The sequence below is a fragment of the Punica granatum genome, chromosome 4, assembly GCF_007655135.1.
Source record: "Punica granatum isolate Tunisia-2019 chromosome 4, ASM765513v2, whole genome shotgun sequence".
Taxonomy (NCBI): domain Eukaryota; kingdom Viridiplantae; phylum Streptophyta; class Magnoliopsida; order Myrtales; family Lythraceae; genus Punica; species Punica granatum.
Window position 1 is genome coordinate 37,366,074 of NC_045130.1, and position 16,147 is coordinate 37,382,220.

At 40.2% G+C, this 16,147-nt stretch overlaps 3 protein-coding genes across 7 annotated transcripts; 1 reads left to right on the top strand and 2 right to left on the bottom strand.

The window, feature by feature from the left end:
• The first annotated feature begins 335 nt into the window (after positions 1 to 335).
• On the top strand, positions 336 to 8,907 carry LOC116202892 (histidine kinase 2). 4 transcript variants are annotated; one of them, XR_004156164.1, is made up of 15 exons: positions 336 to 1,444; positions 1,933 to 2,076; positions 2,542 to 3,036; positions 3,422 to 3,718; positions 3,980 to 4,149; positions 4,249 to 4,464; positions 4,566 to 4,752; positions 4,899 to 4,950; positions 5,113 to 5,342; positions 5,435 to 5,533; positions 5,823 to 6,496; positions 6,684 to 7,190; positions 7,698 to 8,104; positions 8,398 to 8,484; positions 8,589 to 8,907. XR_004156164.1 is itself a non-coding variant. In XM_031534527.1 (13 exons), exons 1-13 carry the CDS (start codon positions 1,064 to 1,066, stop codon positions 7,945 to 7,947), a joined length of 3,702 nt encoding a protein of 1,233 aa, XP_031390387.1. In that variant the 5' UTR covers positions 336 to 1,063; the 3' UTR covers positions 7,948 to 8,907. The 4 variants fall into 4 exon arrangements, 1 of the variants encoding a protein (XP_031390387.1); XR_004156163.1 differs by having other exon boundaries at positions 8,398 to 8,907; XR_004156165.1 differs by lacking the exon at positions 8,398 to 8,484.
• A 74-nt stretch (positions 8,908 to 8,981) lies between these two features.
• LOC116202893 (transmembrane protein 256 homolog) lies at positions 8,982 to 11,318 on the bottom strand. 2 transcript variants are annotated; one of them, XM_031534530.1, is made up of 5 exons: positions 11,158 to 11,317; positions 10,984 to 11,054; positions 10,767 to 10,847; positions 10,151 to 10,194; positions 8,984 to 9,357 (listed from the first exon to the last, which is right to left on the bottom strand). In XM_031534530.1, the coding sequence occupies exons 1-5, from the start codon at positions 11,210 to 11,212 to the stop codon at positions 9,258 to 9,260; spliced, it is 351 nt and encodes a 116-aa protein (XP_031390390.1). In that variant the 5' UTR covers positions 11,213 to 11,317; the 3' UTR covers positions 8,984 to 9,257. The 2 variants fall into 2 exon arrangements, with proteins under 2 accessions (XP_031390389.1, XP_031390390.1); XM_031534529.1 differs by lacking the exon at positions 10,151 to 10,194 and having other exon boundaries at positions 8,982 to 9,357; positions 11,158 to 11,318.
• Positions 11,319 to 12,756: 1,438 nt separating this feature from the next.
• On the bottom strand, positions 12,757 to 13,594 carry LOC116202894 (F-box protein SNE). The gene has a single exon (XM_031534531.1). The coding sequence runs from the start codon at positions 13,490 to 13,492 to the stop codon at positions 13,037 to 13,039; it is 456 nt and encodes a 151-aa protein (XP_031390391.1). The 5' UTR covers positions 13,493 to 13,594; the 3' UTR covers positions 12,757 to 13,036.
• Positions 13,595 to 16,147: the final 2,553 nt, after the last annotated feature.

Below are 16,147 nucleotides of genomic sequence, written 5' to 3' on the forward strand. Positions count from 1 at the left end.
GATTGGCAGTGAGGTGCAAAAAATAAAAATAAAAATTAAAGCTTGATTTCCGTTCTTAACATTTGTTCTTCTTTGATGTTCCTGCTGAAATTTTCTATGCTGAATTTGGTCTAAGTCAGCTACCTAATGAGCCCTAAAAGGAACATGCCCTTCTTCTCCAATCTCAACATCTGAGAGTGGAGCAGTCTCTTTCAAGCTTCAACCCCCACAAAAAGCATAAGGAAGAAACAAAGTGGGTTTTTTTTTTTCACTCAATAATAAAACAATGAACAGAAATGGAAGATTAGTGCAAAAAATTATGCCTTTTTATTTTATTTTATACTTATTGTTTCATGGGGGGTAATGATGCTACCCAACCTAAGGGGAGAGAGAGGGGGCACAGAGAGAGAGAGAGAGAGAGAGAGAGAGAGAGAGAGAGGGAGAGAGAGCGCTCAGTTTGAGCTAGTGTCGAGCTCTTTTGATCATTCATTCATTAACAAAGTTGGATTTCCGGTGAGGGCCGAAGTTGGGTTTATCTTACTTCAGAGCTTTGTTGGAGTGGAGGTGGTTTCATTGGGGAAAGCTGTGAGCTTGATACTTCTTTTAGCTATATGCAGAGCTGCAGGAGGTACACACACACAGAGACACACAGCAAGGAGAAACCATCAATCAATTAGGATAAAAGGTCAAAACTTTTCTTACCCCATTAATGATTCCCTCCTCACAAGTTGCCCAAATCGATAGCTGGCTCCTGGTACAGCTCCTTTGCTTGGCATGATTGCCACCCTCCCTTTCATGCCCTTCAAGGAAGATATAGGAGGAGGTGCGGGCTCTTGATGGGGCTTTTGTGCTTCTCAGAGCATGGGAGTGAGGAGTTCGAGAGAGATCCGGGAAATATTCATCAGTGGAGGAGATCAGAAGGGGTGGTCCACTCTCTGTTCTTGGTCGTGAAAAGTAGAACCAGGGTTCCTTCCTGTGAGCAAATCCTCATTGTTGGGTTCCTCGGAAATTAGAGAGTTTTTTGTTGGAGTTTTGTGATTTGGGTTTGCTCAAGCTTTCCTCTGCTTCTTGGGTCGTGAGTTTAATGAGCTTTTCCCCTCTGTGTGGTCTTCTCCTGAGGCTTTTCTTGAGGATTCGTAGGTGGGCTATGGTGACAATGCCTCCAAACTGCAAGCTTCCTGGGTCGAATGGGAAGTTGCCTCCTAGTTTGAAGTTCTGTAAGAAAGCTAAGGAGCCTTTGAATGTTCGTAGCTGTCTGAGGAGGTGGAGGAGGAAGCTCTTCTATCTCTGGCTTGTTCTCATTGTTGCGATTGGTATAGTCTGGTTCTTGGTGGGATTCAGAGGAAGAACATTGTTTGGGGAGATTAAGTCCTCTGATATTTGTGAGGATGTTCTTATGGAGCATCTCAATGTCAGTAAGAACCAAGTTCGTGGTTTGCCTTCTCCGCTCGGTGAATGGAATCAGGTTATTTATACGTCCTTCTGTTCTTGTCCGTGTTACTATTTTTGGATGAGGCGTTTCATCTGTTCTTGCGGTTGTTTCTGGTGATGTCTTCATCTTTCGAAAAGTTCTTGCTCTTGTATAATCAGAACTTATGACTTAATCTATTTGCTCTTCTCCCTTATGATGTAAATTCAAAAGTACAGTCGAATGCTTTTTTTTTTTCTTTTTCGGTGGACAGTTGAATGCTTATCTCATTGATTGGTCATTACCCAAAGCATTGAATTATGTAATTAGATTTTTTTCCCCCTTGCATTTGACTTCGTTGGCAATTCTTATGCCAAACAATGGTCAAGTCGTCTTTCTTACTGTGCAATGAATTGTTTTGTTTGATTATTATTCTACCCCAGATTAGATTCCTGATTATTCCTTTTGCATTAGTTTCATCTTATTCAGAATTGGTAGAATTTACTTGAGATACTTATCTTAGTACTTTGCCTGTGTCTTTGAAGGTTCACCACTCCGAGAAAGACGGTTTTCTAATAGACCAGTGCCCTGTTCCAAGTGAAGGTTTTCTTAACAAGCATGGCCTGTTGAAGCTAGAGGATAGATTGCGACCACTTGTTTCGCAATATAAAACTTTGAATACTATAAAGGTATACAAGTTTGTTGATAGCCGGTCGATTCCTTTTAGTCTTGAAAGTCTCAGGATAAACTTTGTTTGGTCTATCTAGGTTACATAGATAACAAAATTGAGGTTCGTTTTGGTGAAAGCATTCAAAGGGGACCGTGTTGAAGCATGATATCGGAGAACCAGAACAGACAAGAAGTGTGTGGAATCTGTAGGAGCAGCGGTTCTAGATCATAAGCATGTCTTGTTAGTTGGAAATCTTGCAAAAGCTTGTAGATGACTCCACAAGAATGATGTGGTCCAGCAGGAAAATTGCATAAAAGATTCGTACTTCTCTGCAAATAATTTGAAGAAAATGGGAATCAAAATTCATGTTCTGCAATAAGTAAAGATAGAACTGGAAACGGTCTCTGTTAATTCACCAGTTGTTTTGATTTCGAAAGGCCATTCTTCTGAAACAATTAGCATCCATTCTTTTCTGTTCTATTAGGGCGTTCTTGGAGCAAGAAGAGAGGAAAATTATGGAGATCTTGGGCCAACGTCCTCCTTTTTGGCGAAAAGATGCTGGTGGGCCATTATTATGGTGATACTAAGCTGCAAAATTCCCAGTCTCTGTCTGAAAATGCGGACTAAGCGAAAGCAGGAGAAGGCTGTTCAGTTGGAGTCAACAACTCAGCCTCCGAAACAGCTTCTGCTGCAACAGAGACAACAACAGCAATCTCCTGATCCTCCAAAAAGAGCTGGGAAATGGAGGAAGAAGCTTCTGATTTTGTTTATCTTATCGGGGATAGTGACATCGATCTGGTTATTTTGGGACATGAATGAGAAGATTAGCTCTAGGAGGGAAGAAACACTGGCTAATATGTGCGATGAACGTGCTCGGATGTTGCAGGACCAGTTTAATGTCAGCATGAACCACGTTCATGCCTTGGCTATTCTAATCTCCACCTTTCACCATGAGAAAAGGCCATCTGCTATAGATCAGGTACATTTTCGAATGTGCTCTCCTGACCTGCTTAAGTACTTTTGATCAGATCTAAAGAAGAGTCCTTAAAAATGGGTAATCACAACTATGGACAGCGAAAGGTCCAATATTTATCATCATGAGACCTAAAATGATTAGTGGCCCTGATTCATCCAGACGTCGAGAATTTTTCAGATGGGGTTCAGTTAAGAATCTCCTCGGAATTTTCATTGAAACTCAGAGATCTTCATGTTGACAATTACATCCATATGTGATGCTTGTGCCTAGAGCATTAGCAAGGATCATCATTTATAGATACTTATTAATGTTTATGAATTTCATTTTATTCTCAGGATTGTTTTCTCTTGCTGAATGCACCCTTATCTTTTGTCTCTTATTCCAACAGAAAACTTTCAGCGAGTACACTGAGAGAACAGCTTTTGAGAGACCGCTTACAAGTGGTGTTGCTTATGCTCTGAAAGTTATTCATTCAGAGAGAGAGCAATTCGAGAGGGAGCATGGCTGGACTATAAAGAAACTTGGGTGGGCTACTAAGGAAATGGAGTCGGAGGATCAGACACTTGTACATGATTCTAATCCTGGGAATTTGGATCCTGTCCCCGAACAAGATGAATATGCACCAGTGATATTCTCCCAAGAAACTGTCTCACACATAATATCTATGGACATGATGTCTGGAAAGGTTGGTAACATCTGAACTTGCAACACTTTTCAATTCTTTTATGGCATCAATCTAATATCGTGGCACTTGGTTATATCAATGAATACAGTTATGGAAACCCTTTAATATATTCCTTAGTTAAAGGAGGAAGGGATGAGTAGTAATTCTTCCTCTAATAAATGAGACAAAAATAAAATTTAAGCACATCTCAATAAAATTTTCTTGTAACATCTTTGCGCGATTCGCTAATCTGAGAGTTGCATATGTATCTTGGTTCTGTAGGAGGACCATGAAAATATATTGCGAGCTCGGTCGTCGGGAAAGGGAGTGCTAACATCACCCTTTAAGCTATTGAAATCAAATCATCTTGGTGTTATTCTGACATTTGCTGTCTATGATAGAGACCTCCCTCCCGATGCTACGCCTGAACAACGAGCAGAAGCTACTGTCGGGTAAGTGAAGTCTCAAACTTTAGACTCTGGTTCTCTCCTTTTCAACTTTGACTTGAGCAACTGATCTATTTCTTGGTCTGGTTCGAATTCTTATAAAAGGTATCTTGGCGCTTCGTATGATGTTCCATCTCTGGTTGAGAAGCTTCTGCAGCAACTGGCCAGTAAACAGACAATAGTCGTAAATGTGTATGATACAACTAACAAGTCTGCTCACATTAAAATGTATGGGGATGATGAAATAGTTGATACTGGCCTAGTGCGTGTTAGTCATGTGGATTTTGGGGATCCAGTTAGGAAGCATGAGATGCATTGCAGGTAAAGCTTTTTCACCTCAAAGCTCGGGTATAATTATTACTATGTGGTATCACATCACATGATTGTAATTGGAAAACGTTGACATTTGCTTCCATAAATAGGTTCAAGCAAAAGCCTCCTTTGCCATGGACTGCTATAAATGCATCGGTTGGAGTCCTTGTCATTACTCTGCTCGTTGGCCATATCTTTCAAGCAGCCATAAATCGAATTGCAAAGGTAGAACAGGATTATCGGGAGATGATGGAGCTCAAGAGTCTTGCTGAGGCTGCTGATGTGGCAAAATCTCAGGTACACTTTTGTTTGGTTGATGAAATTGCTTTTTGATTATATTATTTACATGTGATTTTCTACATACTCGTCGAGATGGTCGTATCTTGATGAATTTTTTATCTGACCACTATTTTATCTTCCATGGTTGGTTTTTTTTTTTGTAGTTTCTTGCTACCGTGTCCCATGAGATCAGGACTCCCATGAATGGTGTCTTAGGTGAGTAGACTCCTGCTGCATGGGAAAATGTGTTGGCTTTCTACTTCCCATTTCTCACATCTTAAAAAGAAAAAAAATATATAAGAAAAAAGGTATACAGCTACTATGTTTGCAGGATGTTTAATGTTGTAACTCTTATCCTTTCATTATGTTGTATATTAGGAATGCTTCAAATGCTGATGAACACAGATCTAGATGCTACCCAAATGGACTATGCCCAAACTGCCCATGCCAGTGGGAAAGATCTGATATCCTTGATCAACGAGGTCCTTGATCAAGCCAAGATAGAGTCCGGTCGGCTCGAACTAGAACACGTGCCTTTCGATCTTCGCTCAGTTCTTGATAATGTGCTATCACTCTTTTCAGGAAGATCTAATGAGAAGCAGATTGAGGTACAGATTCAGTTTCTTTTTTCTCCTCTCTCAGAATTTTCTGTTGTTTTTAATAAACTATCTGACACGAACTTGAATTTGGGCATGTGAAGTTGGCAGTTTATGTTTCTGATAAAGTGCCTGAAGTTGTTATTGGTGACCCTGGTCGTTTCAAGCAGATAATAACCAATCTTGTTGGGAACTCGATAAAGGTTAGCTTCAATTTATCCATACTGAAGTTCTTTTGTCTTTTTTTGGATAAGTGAAGTTGTTCTTTTTTTCTTTTATGTAATCCTTCTTTTGTTTTTACTTTTATTTTTCTTATGCTCCCGAGAAAAGTTTTAGAAGAATTGGGAAGTTATGGCCTCGTGAATTTTTTGTATAATGTGTTAGAATGTTTGTTCTCTTCTGTTTCTCGAAGAAGGATCATCACTCATTTATTTTATATTGAAATTTCGCCGCCTCTGCACAGTTCTCACTAGATAATTCCTTAATCTGTAGTTCACACGCCGCGGCCATATATTTGTCTCGGTTCATCTGGCAGAAGAAGTTCAGATTCAGCCCAGTGTTAGAGACAAAGTACTCATGCACAGTGTCAACCCAGTCAAAGACGTCTCCCAAAGAAGTTACGACACACTTAGCGGGTTTCCTGTGGTCGATAGGTGGAAAAGCTGGGAGAAATTCGAAAAATTTAGCGGCTCCGAGAATAATTATAGAACAGAGGAAAACAGATCAGTTGACGTACTTGTCTTAGTTGAGGATACAGGAATTGGTATTCCCTTTGATGCACAGGACCGGATATTCATGCCATTCATGCAGGCGGATAGCTCCACTTCCAGAACGTATGGTGGGACTGGAATTGGCCTGAGCATCAGCAAGTGCTTGGTGAATCTAATGCATGGGAAGATCGATTTCGTGAGTGAACCAGACCGCGGCAGTACATTCTTGTTCATGGTTCCTTTCATGAAGTGTGGGGAAAATTGCCTCGATGTGAAGTTGCAAGACTCCAATCCACTTGTTTTGGAGTTCCAAGGACTGAGAGCTCTAGTGGTAGATAAGAGAAGCATCCGGGCTGAGGTGACAAGATATCATCTCTGCAGGTTGGGAATCTATGTGGACGAAGCTCAGAGTCTTAAATCAGCCTGCATCTATCTCTCTCAATCTCCGAAGAAAAGGTATACTTGAAACGTTTACAGTGCCATCTCGACACCTTTACTACTCTGTTAATTTTCAACAAGAGAAGTAGAAAACCAGAAAATCTTTCCTACTTCTATATCTATCCTGACATAGTTGAAAGAGTTATTCTTTCTTATTTTGCTTTGGTTTCATTTTTCCAATAATTTCTCGATTTCTTTCTTACAGTGAGCTATCAGGATATGCCATGGTCCTCATCCACAAAGATGTTTGGGATGCTGAAAGTGCTGCAGAATTCTATCGTTTATTGAGACAACCTCAGCAGAAGAGCAGCAAGGAAGCCTTAGTTGATCCCCCAAAAATTTTTCTTCTCACTACCTCTATCGATCCCAGTGAACGAATCAAGCTCAAACTGGATGGTCTCATTGATAATGTGCTGATGATGCCTCTCCGACTGAGTGTGTTGGTCGCATTCTTCCAGGAAGCCCTCGGAAACGGCAAGAAGAAAGTAGGATCCCAGAAAAAACCATCAAACCTCGGAACCTTGCTAAAAGAGAAGAGAATCTTGGTGGTGGACGATAATGTTGTCAATCGGCGAGTAGCTGAAGGAGCTTTGAAGAAATATAGTGCAATCGTTACTTGTGTCGATAGTGGGCAGGCGGCCCTGGAAATGCTCCAACCGCCTCATAACTTCGATGCTTGCTTCATGGATCTCCAGATGCCGGGAATGGATGGGTACTGTATTCGTCCAATCTTTATATACTCTCCGCTTTGATCTAAACCTCAGTTTGGGTATATATACTTTTGCAGGTGCTGTGTTTACATCTCAAAAATGTGCTTGGAGTCCCCTTCTATGTCAATTTTTTCGAAAAATAAAAGCAGTCTTTTTTCCTTTTTTTCACGAGGGAAAATAATCTTCTAGGACGTGCAACATATTGGTACCTTGCTGTCCTGTTTTCCCAAGAATAAGGAAACCGAAAAATGGCCTTTTTGGCAAGATCTTGATTGGATCAGGTTGAGAAAAGATTTCTTTACACGAAATTAATGACAATAAATTATTGCTATGGCTCCCAAGTCATTAGGGCATTACCTGCAAATCATTTTTTGAATTTTCTTCAGCTTTATTGCCTGCAATTGGTTGTTCATCTTTGTCCCTCCATTAGGAAATCTTGCTGTTGCTTTTTTTCTTTTTTCCATTTACCCTCTTGCCTATGACTCTGAAGCTTTACTCGAAAAATGCAGGTTTGAGGCAACACGAAGAATCCGCACTATTGAGAGGGAGGTCAATGGAAAGATTTTGTTGGGGGAGGCATCAGTTGAGATGTTTGGGAAGAGTGGTGGCTGGAGGACTCCGATAATAGCAATGACGGCTGATGTTATACAAGCAAGCAATGAACAGTGCATCAAGTGCGGCATGGATGATTATGTTTCCAAGCCGTTTGAAGAAGAGCAGCTTTATTCAGCAGTTGCACGGTTTTTCCAGTCAGGCTAAAAGAATCGGGATAGATACCCCAGTTTGTTCCCAGTGGCTCAACTCCAGTTGGCCTGTGGGGCTCAAGGGCCATCGAGAAGTAGAGCAGAGCCCTACAGCCCGAAAACAGTCATTCGACCAGTCCTAGTGAGGAACATACAAGGCTTTACAAAAACAGGTAAACCAAAGCCTCTCATTTCATTCCTATTAGAATTAATGCATCTTCTATTGGTCCACTCGGAGCAAATGTTGAGCCCATGGGTCTAGGTGGGTCTAGCCTCTAGTTAATCAAAGAAGCCCAAATGGGGTGGCCAAACAGAGATTAAACAACACCCAGACGATTGGAGAACGACTCTCGAATGAGATGTCTCGCCAACCTCAGTCCATCACGATACTTCATTTCTTTTAAGAGAAAAGTATAAGGAATGGTTCTGAGAGGAGAGATCTCTAATAAGCTTCCATGATTGTCAGGCTTCCCGCAATAGCTCATCGATGGTCATTTGTGGTCGGGAAAGCTGAGCCTACTCTGGATATGGCAGAGGTGTTTGGCCCTTTCCCGTATGTGTGCTCTTCCTTATTTCAACGAACTGTCTGGAGTGTTGTTATATTGCCATCTCAGACACTCGTTAGCGAATGATTGGGAGCGGTCTTTGTGAATGTAGGCAAGGTAGATGCTTCTACATGAAGCTTCTTGGGGGAATCCACCACTCCGCATTGAGCCCAAGATCGAGCGGTTTCAGCTTTTAGTATTTGGCGTTTGATAATGAGGTGTTTTCTTCCCCTGTATTGGGATCCCATTGCGTGCAACGACCCCGGGTGTAACAAATATGTACATAGGAGAGTTGACAGTCGGAATTTATGTTGATCAAGGGGAATATAAATGTGATGTTCTTTTTCTAGGATATTAATGTAACTTGACTCTTAAAATTTTTTAATGTATATGTAAAGATCACCGAGCCGACTCGATCATTCCATTGTGAATCCAATCTCTGTTCAATTACTGAAAATTATGCAAGTGTTCGTCTTTACCCAGCTTAGAAGGAGAAACATATGAAGCTCATGAAAACCAATTAAAGCCAGTCATCTGGTCTTACTTTTGGTGTAATCTTATTCATTATATTGCAAGAGAACAGACAAGCTGAGACATATATTGCATTGCACATACAATTTCTGGTTCCTCTCTAGTCGTCCTCCACAAATACATACATGACAATGGCCATAAGAGCACCCTGTTTCACAATGATAATAATGTAGAGAGCAAGCAGGTAGTTTTAAGGGGGATACTACATGATACATGTGTAACATTTGTAGTCCTTGAGTTTGTTCAGGTCTTAAAACAGCAAGCTTGCCCAAGCACCAATGAACAAAAACCCACCAACCGGAGCTAAGGTGGAGTACTTTCGGTCCTCGAGAAATGCTGCAGTGTAACACCTACAAACATTCGAATGCACAATTTCTGGTTAAAACTTGTAAATGGCCCTTAACCACAAAACGACTGAACAGACGATAAAAGGCAAGGGTGAAACATATCCATATCTTCCATGAAGAAAATCACTGATATGGTGCGCATCAGATTTGTGGTATAGCTATCTCAGACATACATGGGTGAAGGTAATGCTGTAGCAGTAGACATACAATTGTTTTACTTGATATATGGTCCCAGAGGACTAGTAAACACGCATATACAAACATGCCTCTTTTTTGGTAGCCTATATATATAATCAATTTCCATGGATAACAATGATCTGGTCCACTATTGGTGAACAAACAGTATGACAGTAAAGTGTCAGTGCTCAGCTTGGAGGGAATTTACGAAAACATATTGGAATGAAGTTGCTATACAAATTTGCTCCACCTTCTAAGGCAATATTACTCTATCCTTTCCCATTCCTCCCCAAAACGTGATATAACAACTTTAAGAGATTCTATATTGCTAGTCCTACTAATAAAATCCTGGGCTCATTAAATGAAACCATTGAGAAAGCCCGTACTAGTTGAGGACGGAGAGTGATGGATATCTACGTCTCATCTCGTAATTCACCAAGCATGAAGAATATTAACTCTTAATACATACTCAAAGGATTCTCTTTGACCCAACCGGTTATATGGGCACTTCGTGTGAAACATATCTGGATATCAAGAGCTACGAAGTCTGAGCAGTTTTAGGCAAGACGATTTTAGTATGTACACAAAATAATGGATTCAAAGAGAGATTGGCACTTACGACCCAGAGAATAAAATAATTCCAGCAGTCAACATGCCTCCAAACTGAAACAAAAATGAACAAAACCTCTGAGGTAAATAAACACGATCAGTCGATACCTATTAAACAATAAATTTAATAAGATGTCTGATCTATCAGCTTAATTTTTTTCTGCAAAGTAAGCAAGTTCAAGGTAGAAAGCTATGCAGCCTTTTCAAGCCAAAAGAAGAACATACTTCGCGCCTAACATTCATTTGCACTGAAGCAGACGGCCCCAATTATGACCTCCATCCCGTCAGCCCTCTCATCAACCAACCAAACGCCGAGTACTGAGCCTCAACCAATGAAGCAATTTTACAGGCAAGTCGACTGTTGAATTAAATACACTGCTACATTAACCTGCTTGCTGAACCTTCCATATGTGTCGACAACGAATGACATCTAAACTTTCACTTCATGCAACAGAAGAAGGCATTTTTTTTTTCCAAGGTCCGCGTGAAACGAGACTTTCTACCGAATTATCTGAAAAATTCAGCTTTACCAATAACAAAACACCACCAGTTCCAAATTCTACACATTTGGCGTGACAGAACGGAAACTGAAGGGCATGAGCACGGAAAGAAGAGACTGTACTCACAATGCTGGGGCGTTTGGTGAGGGGGGCAGCAACAAGAGCCGCAGTGTGAACTAGATGGTACAACGACGCCGTCTGCCAAACCTTTACAGTCGAATTCGAACAGCAACCATCAGATGAAAGGCGAATGAGACAGATTATTAGGAAGGCAAAAAGATCGATTTTTTGGTCGGAATCAAGAGAGGAGAGATCGTGGGCAACGGCGGAAATGGGACCGAACCTCTTTGTAGGCGGGATTCTTGGGCCTGAAGACATGCGCGCCGTACGTGCCCAGCCCCAGAGCAGCTACTCCTGTTCATTCAAACAATAATCACACGGCTTTAGTCTGCTCAACCAGACCCTGAACGAGAAATACCACAGAGTCCATGTGAGGAAGAAAGAAGAACAAGAATACCGCAAAGACCGGCGACTTTGTGCCAGATGAGAGGATCCATGGCTGAGCTCCTCATCGGTCGATCGCCGTCCCCTTGACTTGGAAGCTGGAATTTCACGGTTCACGGTTCACACAGACAGAGACAGACAGAGACAGAGCGTCAGCATGTGAGGGAGAAAGCGACGCGAGTAAGCGGAACGGCGCCGTTTTCTGCTATTTCGCGGCAAAATTGGTACGGTTTTCTATTTTCCTCATGGCCCAAATTGCAATCCAAAAGCTTAGCTTTGGGCCTTGCAGGACAGAAAATGGGCCGCGAAGATGTGCTCCCCCTCGTTTTTTCTTGTGTACAATGCTCATAGCGTATTACAGTGAAATGAAAAATTTTCATTCTGAAAATTGATATCCGGAAGTCCAATTAGAATCTGATAAATCTAGTTGAGTCGGGTTGATCAATTAAAAGGTAAAATTCTTTCAGCGTGAATTTTCTGCGTTCACAATGACTTGAACCCGAGATCTTGATTAAGCGGAACAAATGCCGAATCGCTTGAACTAACCCACGTTAGTAATGAAATGAAAATTTTAATAGCTAATAGAGGGACACTGATGCTCCGTTTGGTTTCGCAGTTAAAATCACAAAAAATTTAATTTTAATTTTAACTCAACACACTACACAACAAAAATACACATTTTTCAAGTAAAAAATTTTAATTTTTAACTTTAACTCAATATACTACACAATCATTTGTCATTTTCCACAATCAAAATCAAAATTAATTTAACTCTGAAACCAAAAGCACCATGATATTCTTACCATGATTACCATGAGAATCAAATTTAAAACTTCTCAATTATCGGGTACGAATGTGTATCGTTATCCTACACCCTCTTTTCTCGTAGGAAATGTCCTTTAGTTTCCTATCCTTTCTGATAGTATCAGCAATTGAACTTTTCACTCGCATTTTAGTTACGATTGATTCAAAATACTCATAAAGTGGCCGTCGCTCTCTACTGCGACGCAACAACTAGAGAATTGAGAGCATACGGGCTTCGATGTAGTGAGCAGTCACGCAGCCACCTCGAATAAGGACGAGCGTGCTAGTGAACTACGAGCAATGTTGAGATACTAATCCACAGATTTTTTCAGTCGACCAGGGTCCATCAATCCGCTTCTTTATATAATTAGAGAGTATTTCGAAATTTGCGGTATTACACACCCTCATTATTTTCGACTTTTTTGAACCTTTTTCGTGTTTTCCTTTTCTAGAGAAAGACAATATAATGGGTGGATTTCAGGATCATATGATTGTTGGACCACTAACTTTTATCAGACTTGTCAAGTCCATTTCGAGCAGTTCAACATTGGCCAATTTTGGATTATAAGTATCCCAACATCAAGGCCACCCCCACAGCCCTTTTTGGAAAGCTCTCTTCGCGACTTATGCTATACACATGCATGCGAGTTCTGCCTTAACCGAGCATAGCATATCGATCGTTCGGTATAGTGATTTCATTCCATTCTTTACTATTTACGTGCAAAATTTACGATATATTTCTTTGTAATTTTTTGATCCGCCAGCGGTGCTTTAAAATGGTAAATAGAATGAGAAGGTACGCATAGTGGAACACAAGTCAAACTCCATTATATATTGATATTCTCCAAGCATGATACAAAAGATTAATTTGTCAACAACCTAAGAATAATAAATAATTAATATGGTATTATTTGTATTACATATCCTACCAAAAATAAAAATTGCTATAGTAATGGACTGACTGACTGGACCTCACTTAATTTTATTTTTTTTACTTTTATTCTGGCTAAAAGTTGGGGAAAAAAAAGAAAAATAAATAAATAGAATCACTCCTCGCCAACGGTCAAACTCCGGAAAATATCAGCACATCATACGTTCACGGGCTTGCAGAGAAACATGAGTGAAGAAGACGCCGCGCTGTCGCCGAACCGGCCACCGAGCCGCTCGTAGTAGTCGACGCAGAAGAGGGACAGCGAGAGCTGCAGCTCGTCCCAGGCCGACGATGCCCGCCACCTGCTGCCAGGGTCGTTACTGAGCCGGGTGAGGAGGTGGCGGACGCATAGCATGTAGAGGCGGCGGTAGCCGCCGAGGGCGGAGACGACGGGGCGTACGCCGGGGGAGGAGGAGGGGAGGGAGGGGACTCGGCGGAGGCAGAGGTGCTCCCAGACGGAGTCGGCGTCGGCGAGGGCGCGCCAGAGGCGGCAGACGCAGGCGGCGGCGCATAGGGAGCGGCCGTCGAGGCGCTTGAGGACCTCGACGAGGATGTCGGTGTGGTCGTTGATGCAGAACGGCGGCCTCCTCTTCTCTTGCTTGTCTGTCGTCATGTTGAAGTCTCCAGTGGAAGAGAATGAAAAGATTAATGAGAGGAATGAATGAGGGAGAAATCCTCGTTATGAAAAAAATGGAGAGCTGGAGAGGGAGAGAGTGAGCAATGGTTTATAACTTTATATAGCTACTATTCGTAGATTGTGAAAATAAAATATAATAATAATAATATTATTATTATTAAATTACAAAATAATAATAATAATAATAATAATAATAATTCAGATTTAAGTTTTATGAATGAAAAAAATTATGATCGGAAGAGATTTAATTCTCAATATAAACTAACTCAGTTTGAACATGAATTACTTAAAACTCAATGAGTTTTTTAATATTAGGTGATGCACACTCAAAAAATAATAATATTTGTGAAAATAAGTGTTAGACAATAATAGGTCGAAAAACTATTTGTTACTATATGAGCATGCAATGCACTGCATTAATGTTAAAGTTATAGCTGTAGAATTCACACACACACCTCTATCTATATATATATATATATATATATATATATATATTAGATGAGAACCGTTATTGTTACACGTACGACGTACATGTCGAGCATATATACTTGGTCCCCAGCAGATAACTAAATCTTCTGTGTGGCTATATGAGTTACATTGATGTATACGTTATCGCGATAGAATACATACATATATATGTGTATACAGGGGCGAAGCCAAGATTTTTATCCGGGGGGCAAACTTATACGTTTGGAGTAAAATTTAAAAAATTCAAAGTTCAGGGGGGACAAAGTACTAATTTTATATAAAAAATCTCATACTTTGGGGGGCAAAAGTTAAAAGTTTCAAAGTTCAGGGGGGCAATTGCCCCCCGCTTCTTCATTGGCTCCGCCCCTGTGTGTATATATATATGATGAGAAGAGTTGTAAAATTATATCCTATATGCTTTAATTTCGTAGTTGATTCGCATGCAACTAGACTTTTACACTCATATTTCAGTAGTGTCATGGTAAGTGTATGTTTGGTTCGGATTAGCATGAATTAGAAAACGCGCAGCTAATAAGTATGACTTAGAAAAGGCGCAGCTAATTCATTATGTACACGCAAAATACTCGACTGTCAGTCTACGTAATCAACGCGTCATTTTTTCATTTCTAATTAGTGATTAACTACATAATTAACATCCAACGGTAAATGTAGATTATGTAGAAAAACATTAGGGGTGCGTTTGGAAACAGAGTTTGATTTTGATTATGAAAAAGGACAAATGAGATTGTATTATAAATTTGACTTGGGAAACGTGTGTTTTTGTTGTGTAGTGGGTAGAAAAGGCGCAGCTAATTCATTACGTACACGCAAAATACTCGACTGTCAGTCTACGTAATCAACGCGTCATTTTTTCATTTCTAATTAGTGATTAACTACATAATTAACATCCAACTGTAAATGTAGATTATGTAGAAAAACAATTAGGGGTGCGTTTGGAAACAGAGTTTGATTTTGATTCTGAAAAAGGACAAATGAGATTGTATTATAAATTTGACTTGGGAAACGTGTGTTTTTGTTGTGTAGTGGGTAGAGTTAAAATCAAAATCATAATTCTAAAATTAAATTCCGTTCCCAAACGGAGCCTAGATGTTTGTAGAGAGAGAGAGAGAGAGAGAGAGAGAAGTATTTGAAGGGATTTTTTTTTTTTGGTTCAAGTATTTCAAGGGATTTGACTTCACGAGAGAGAGAGGGAGTATCGAGGGAAGAGAGGAAGGGGCCAAGAGGAAAGGGGCCAAAGAGTCACGAGGAAGAACAAGAACCAATGCAATTGGAAAACAATTCATTTTTTTCACTTGTTTGGTAATTATATAATTGATTTTTCCATTTTCTTATTTTTATTCGAAAGTCCTATTGGACCCCGACTAATCCAGTCTAGCAGGGTCGATCACTATGGTGTAAAGTTTTCTTTTCTGTATTTACAAAGACTCGAACCCGAATCTTTACTTAAACAAAATAAGCGTCGAACTACTTGAATCAATTCACATTGGTTCAAGTTTCCCTACTTTAATTAATTGATTAAACGCTTTCTCTTTTTTGGGGAGAAGAGCAGTGAGGAGGAGAGATACGTTGCTATGTTGCTTTTTTGTTGTTTCCTTTGTATCGGTTGGTGCGTGCGCTATTTGCATTTCCCAAGTTCAAGACAATCGTTTGAGGCCGTTGCAATATTGGAAGGAGGCAGAGGCAATAAGAATCACTGACTTTCGAGATAAACAATTCACACTGCATCTCTCGTTTGCTTTCTTTGCATGCATTCGCATCGTTTTCCACGGTCTCGCATGGTTTTGATCTCATCGCATTCGATGCAGATAGAATTCCCCGTAGTACATACAACACGTACATTTTGGTTTTTCCCCTCTCTTATCGTCCTTATATTAAACATAAGAAAGGCGAGAAAATCTTATATGTAATGGTATACTATATGTCAAGTATGACAAAATAATTGATATTAAACATATCAGAATGAGTGAATACAAACTTGTGACATAGTACTGTTAAAAAAATAAATAGTTCTTTTTTATTGAATCTCGTGACACAATATCATATGATCCACGTGTTACATATAACACATTCTCAAAGGAGACAGGTGGCATTAGATATTAGACATAAAAAAATTATCTAGTTTCAAGCATGCAAAAAGGAAAA

Bases quoted from the DNA above. Each gene is read 5' to 3' on its own strand.
- LOC116202892 (XM_031534527.1), top strand. From the start codon at position 1,064: ATGAGCTTTTCCCCTCTGTGTGGTCTTCTCCTGAGGCTTTTCTTGAGG. The intron at 4,465-4,565 runs GTAAAGCTTTTT...TTCCATAAATAG, and splicing joins AAGCATGAGATGCATTGCAG to GTTCAAGCAAAAGCCTCCTT. The intron at 4,951-5,112 runs GTGAGTAGACTC...GTTGTATATTAG, and splicing joins TCCCATGAATGGTGTCTTAG to GAATGCTTCAAATGCTGATG.
- LOC116202894 (XM_031534531.1), bottom strand. From the start codon at position 13,492: ATGACGACAGACAAGCAAGAGAAGAGGAGGCCGCCGTTCTGCATCAAC.
- LOC116202893 (XM_031534529.1), bottom strand. From the start codon at position 11,212: ATGAGGAGCTCAGCCATGGATCCTCTCATCTGGCACAAAGTCGCCGGT. The intron at 11,055-11,157 runs GTATTCTTGTTC...TTGAATGAACAG, and splicing joins CAAAGTCGCCGGTCTTTGCG to GAGTAGCTGCTCTGGGGCTG. The intron at 10,848-10,983 runs GTTCGGTCCCAT...TCGACTGTAAAG, and splicing joins AGAATCCCGCCTACAAAGAG to GTTTGGCAGACGGCGTCGTT.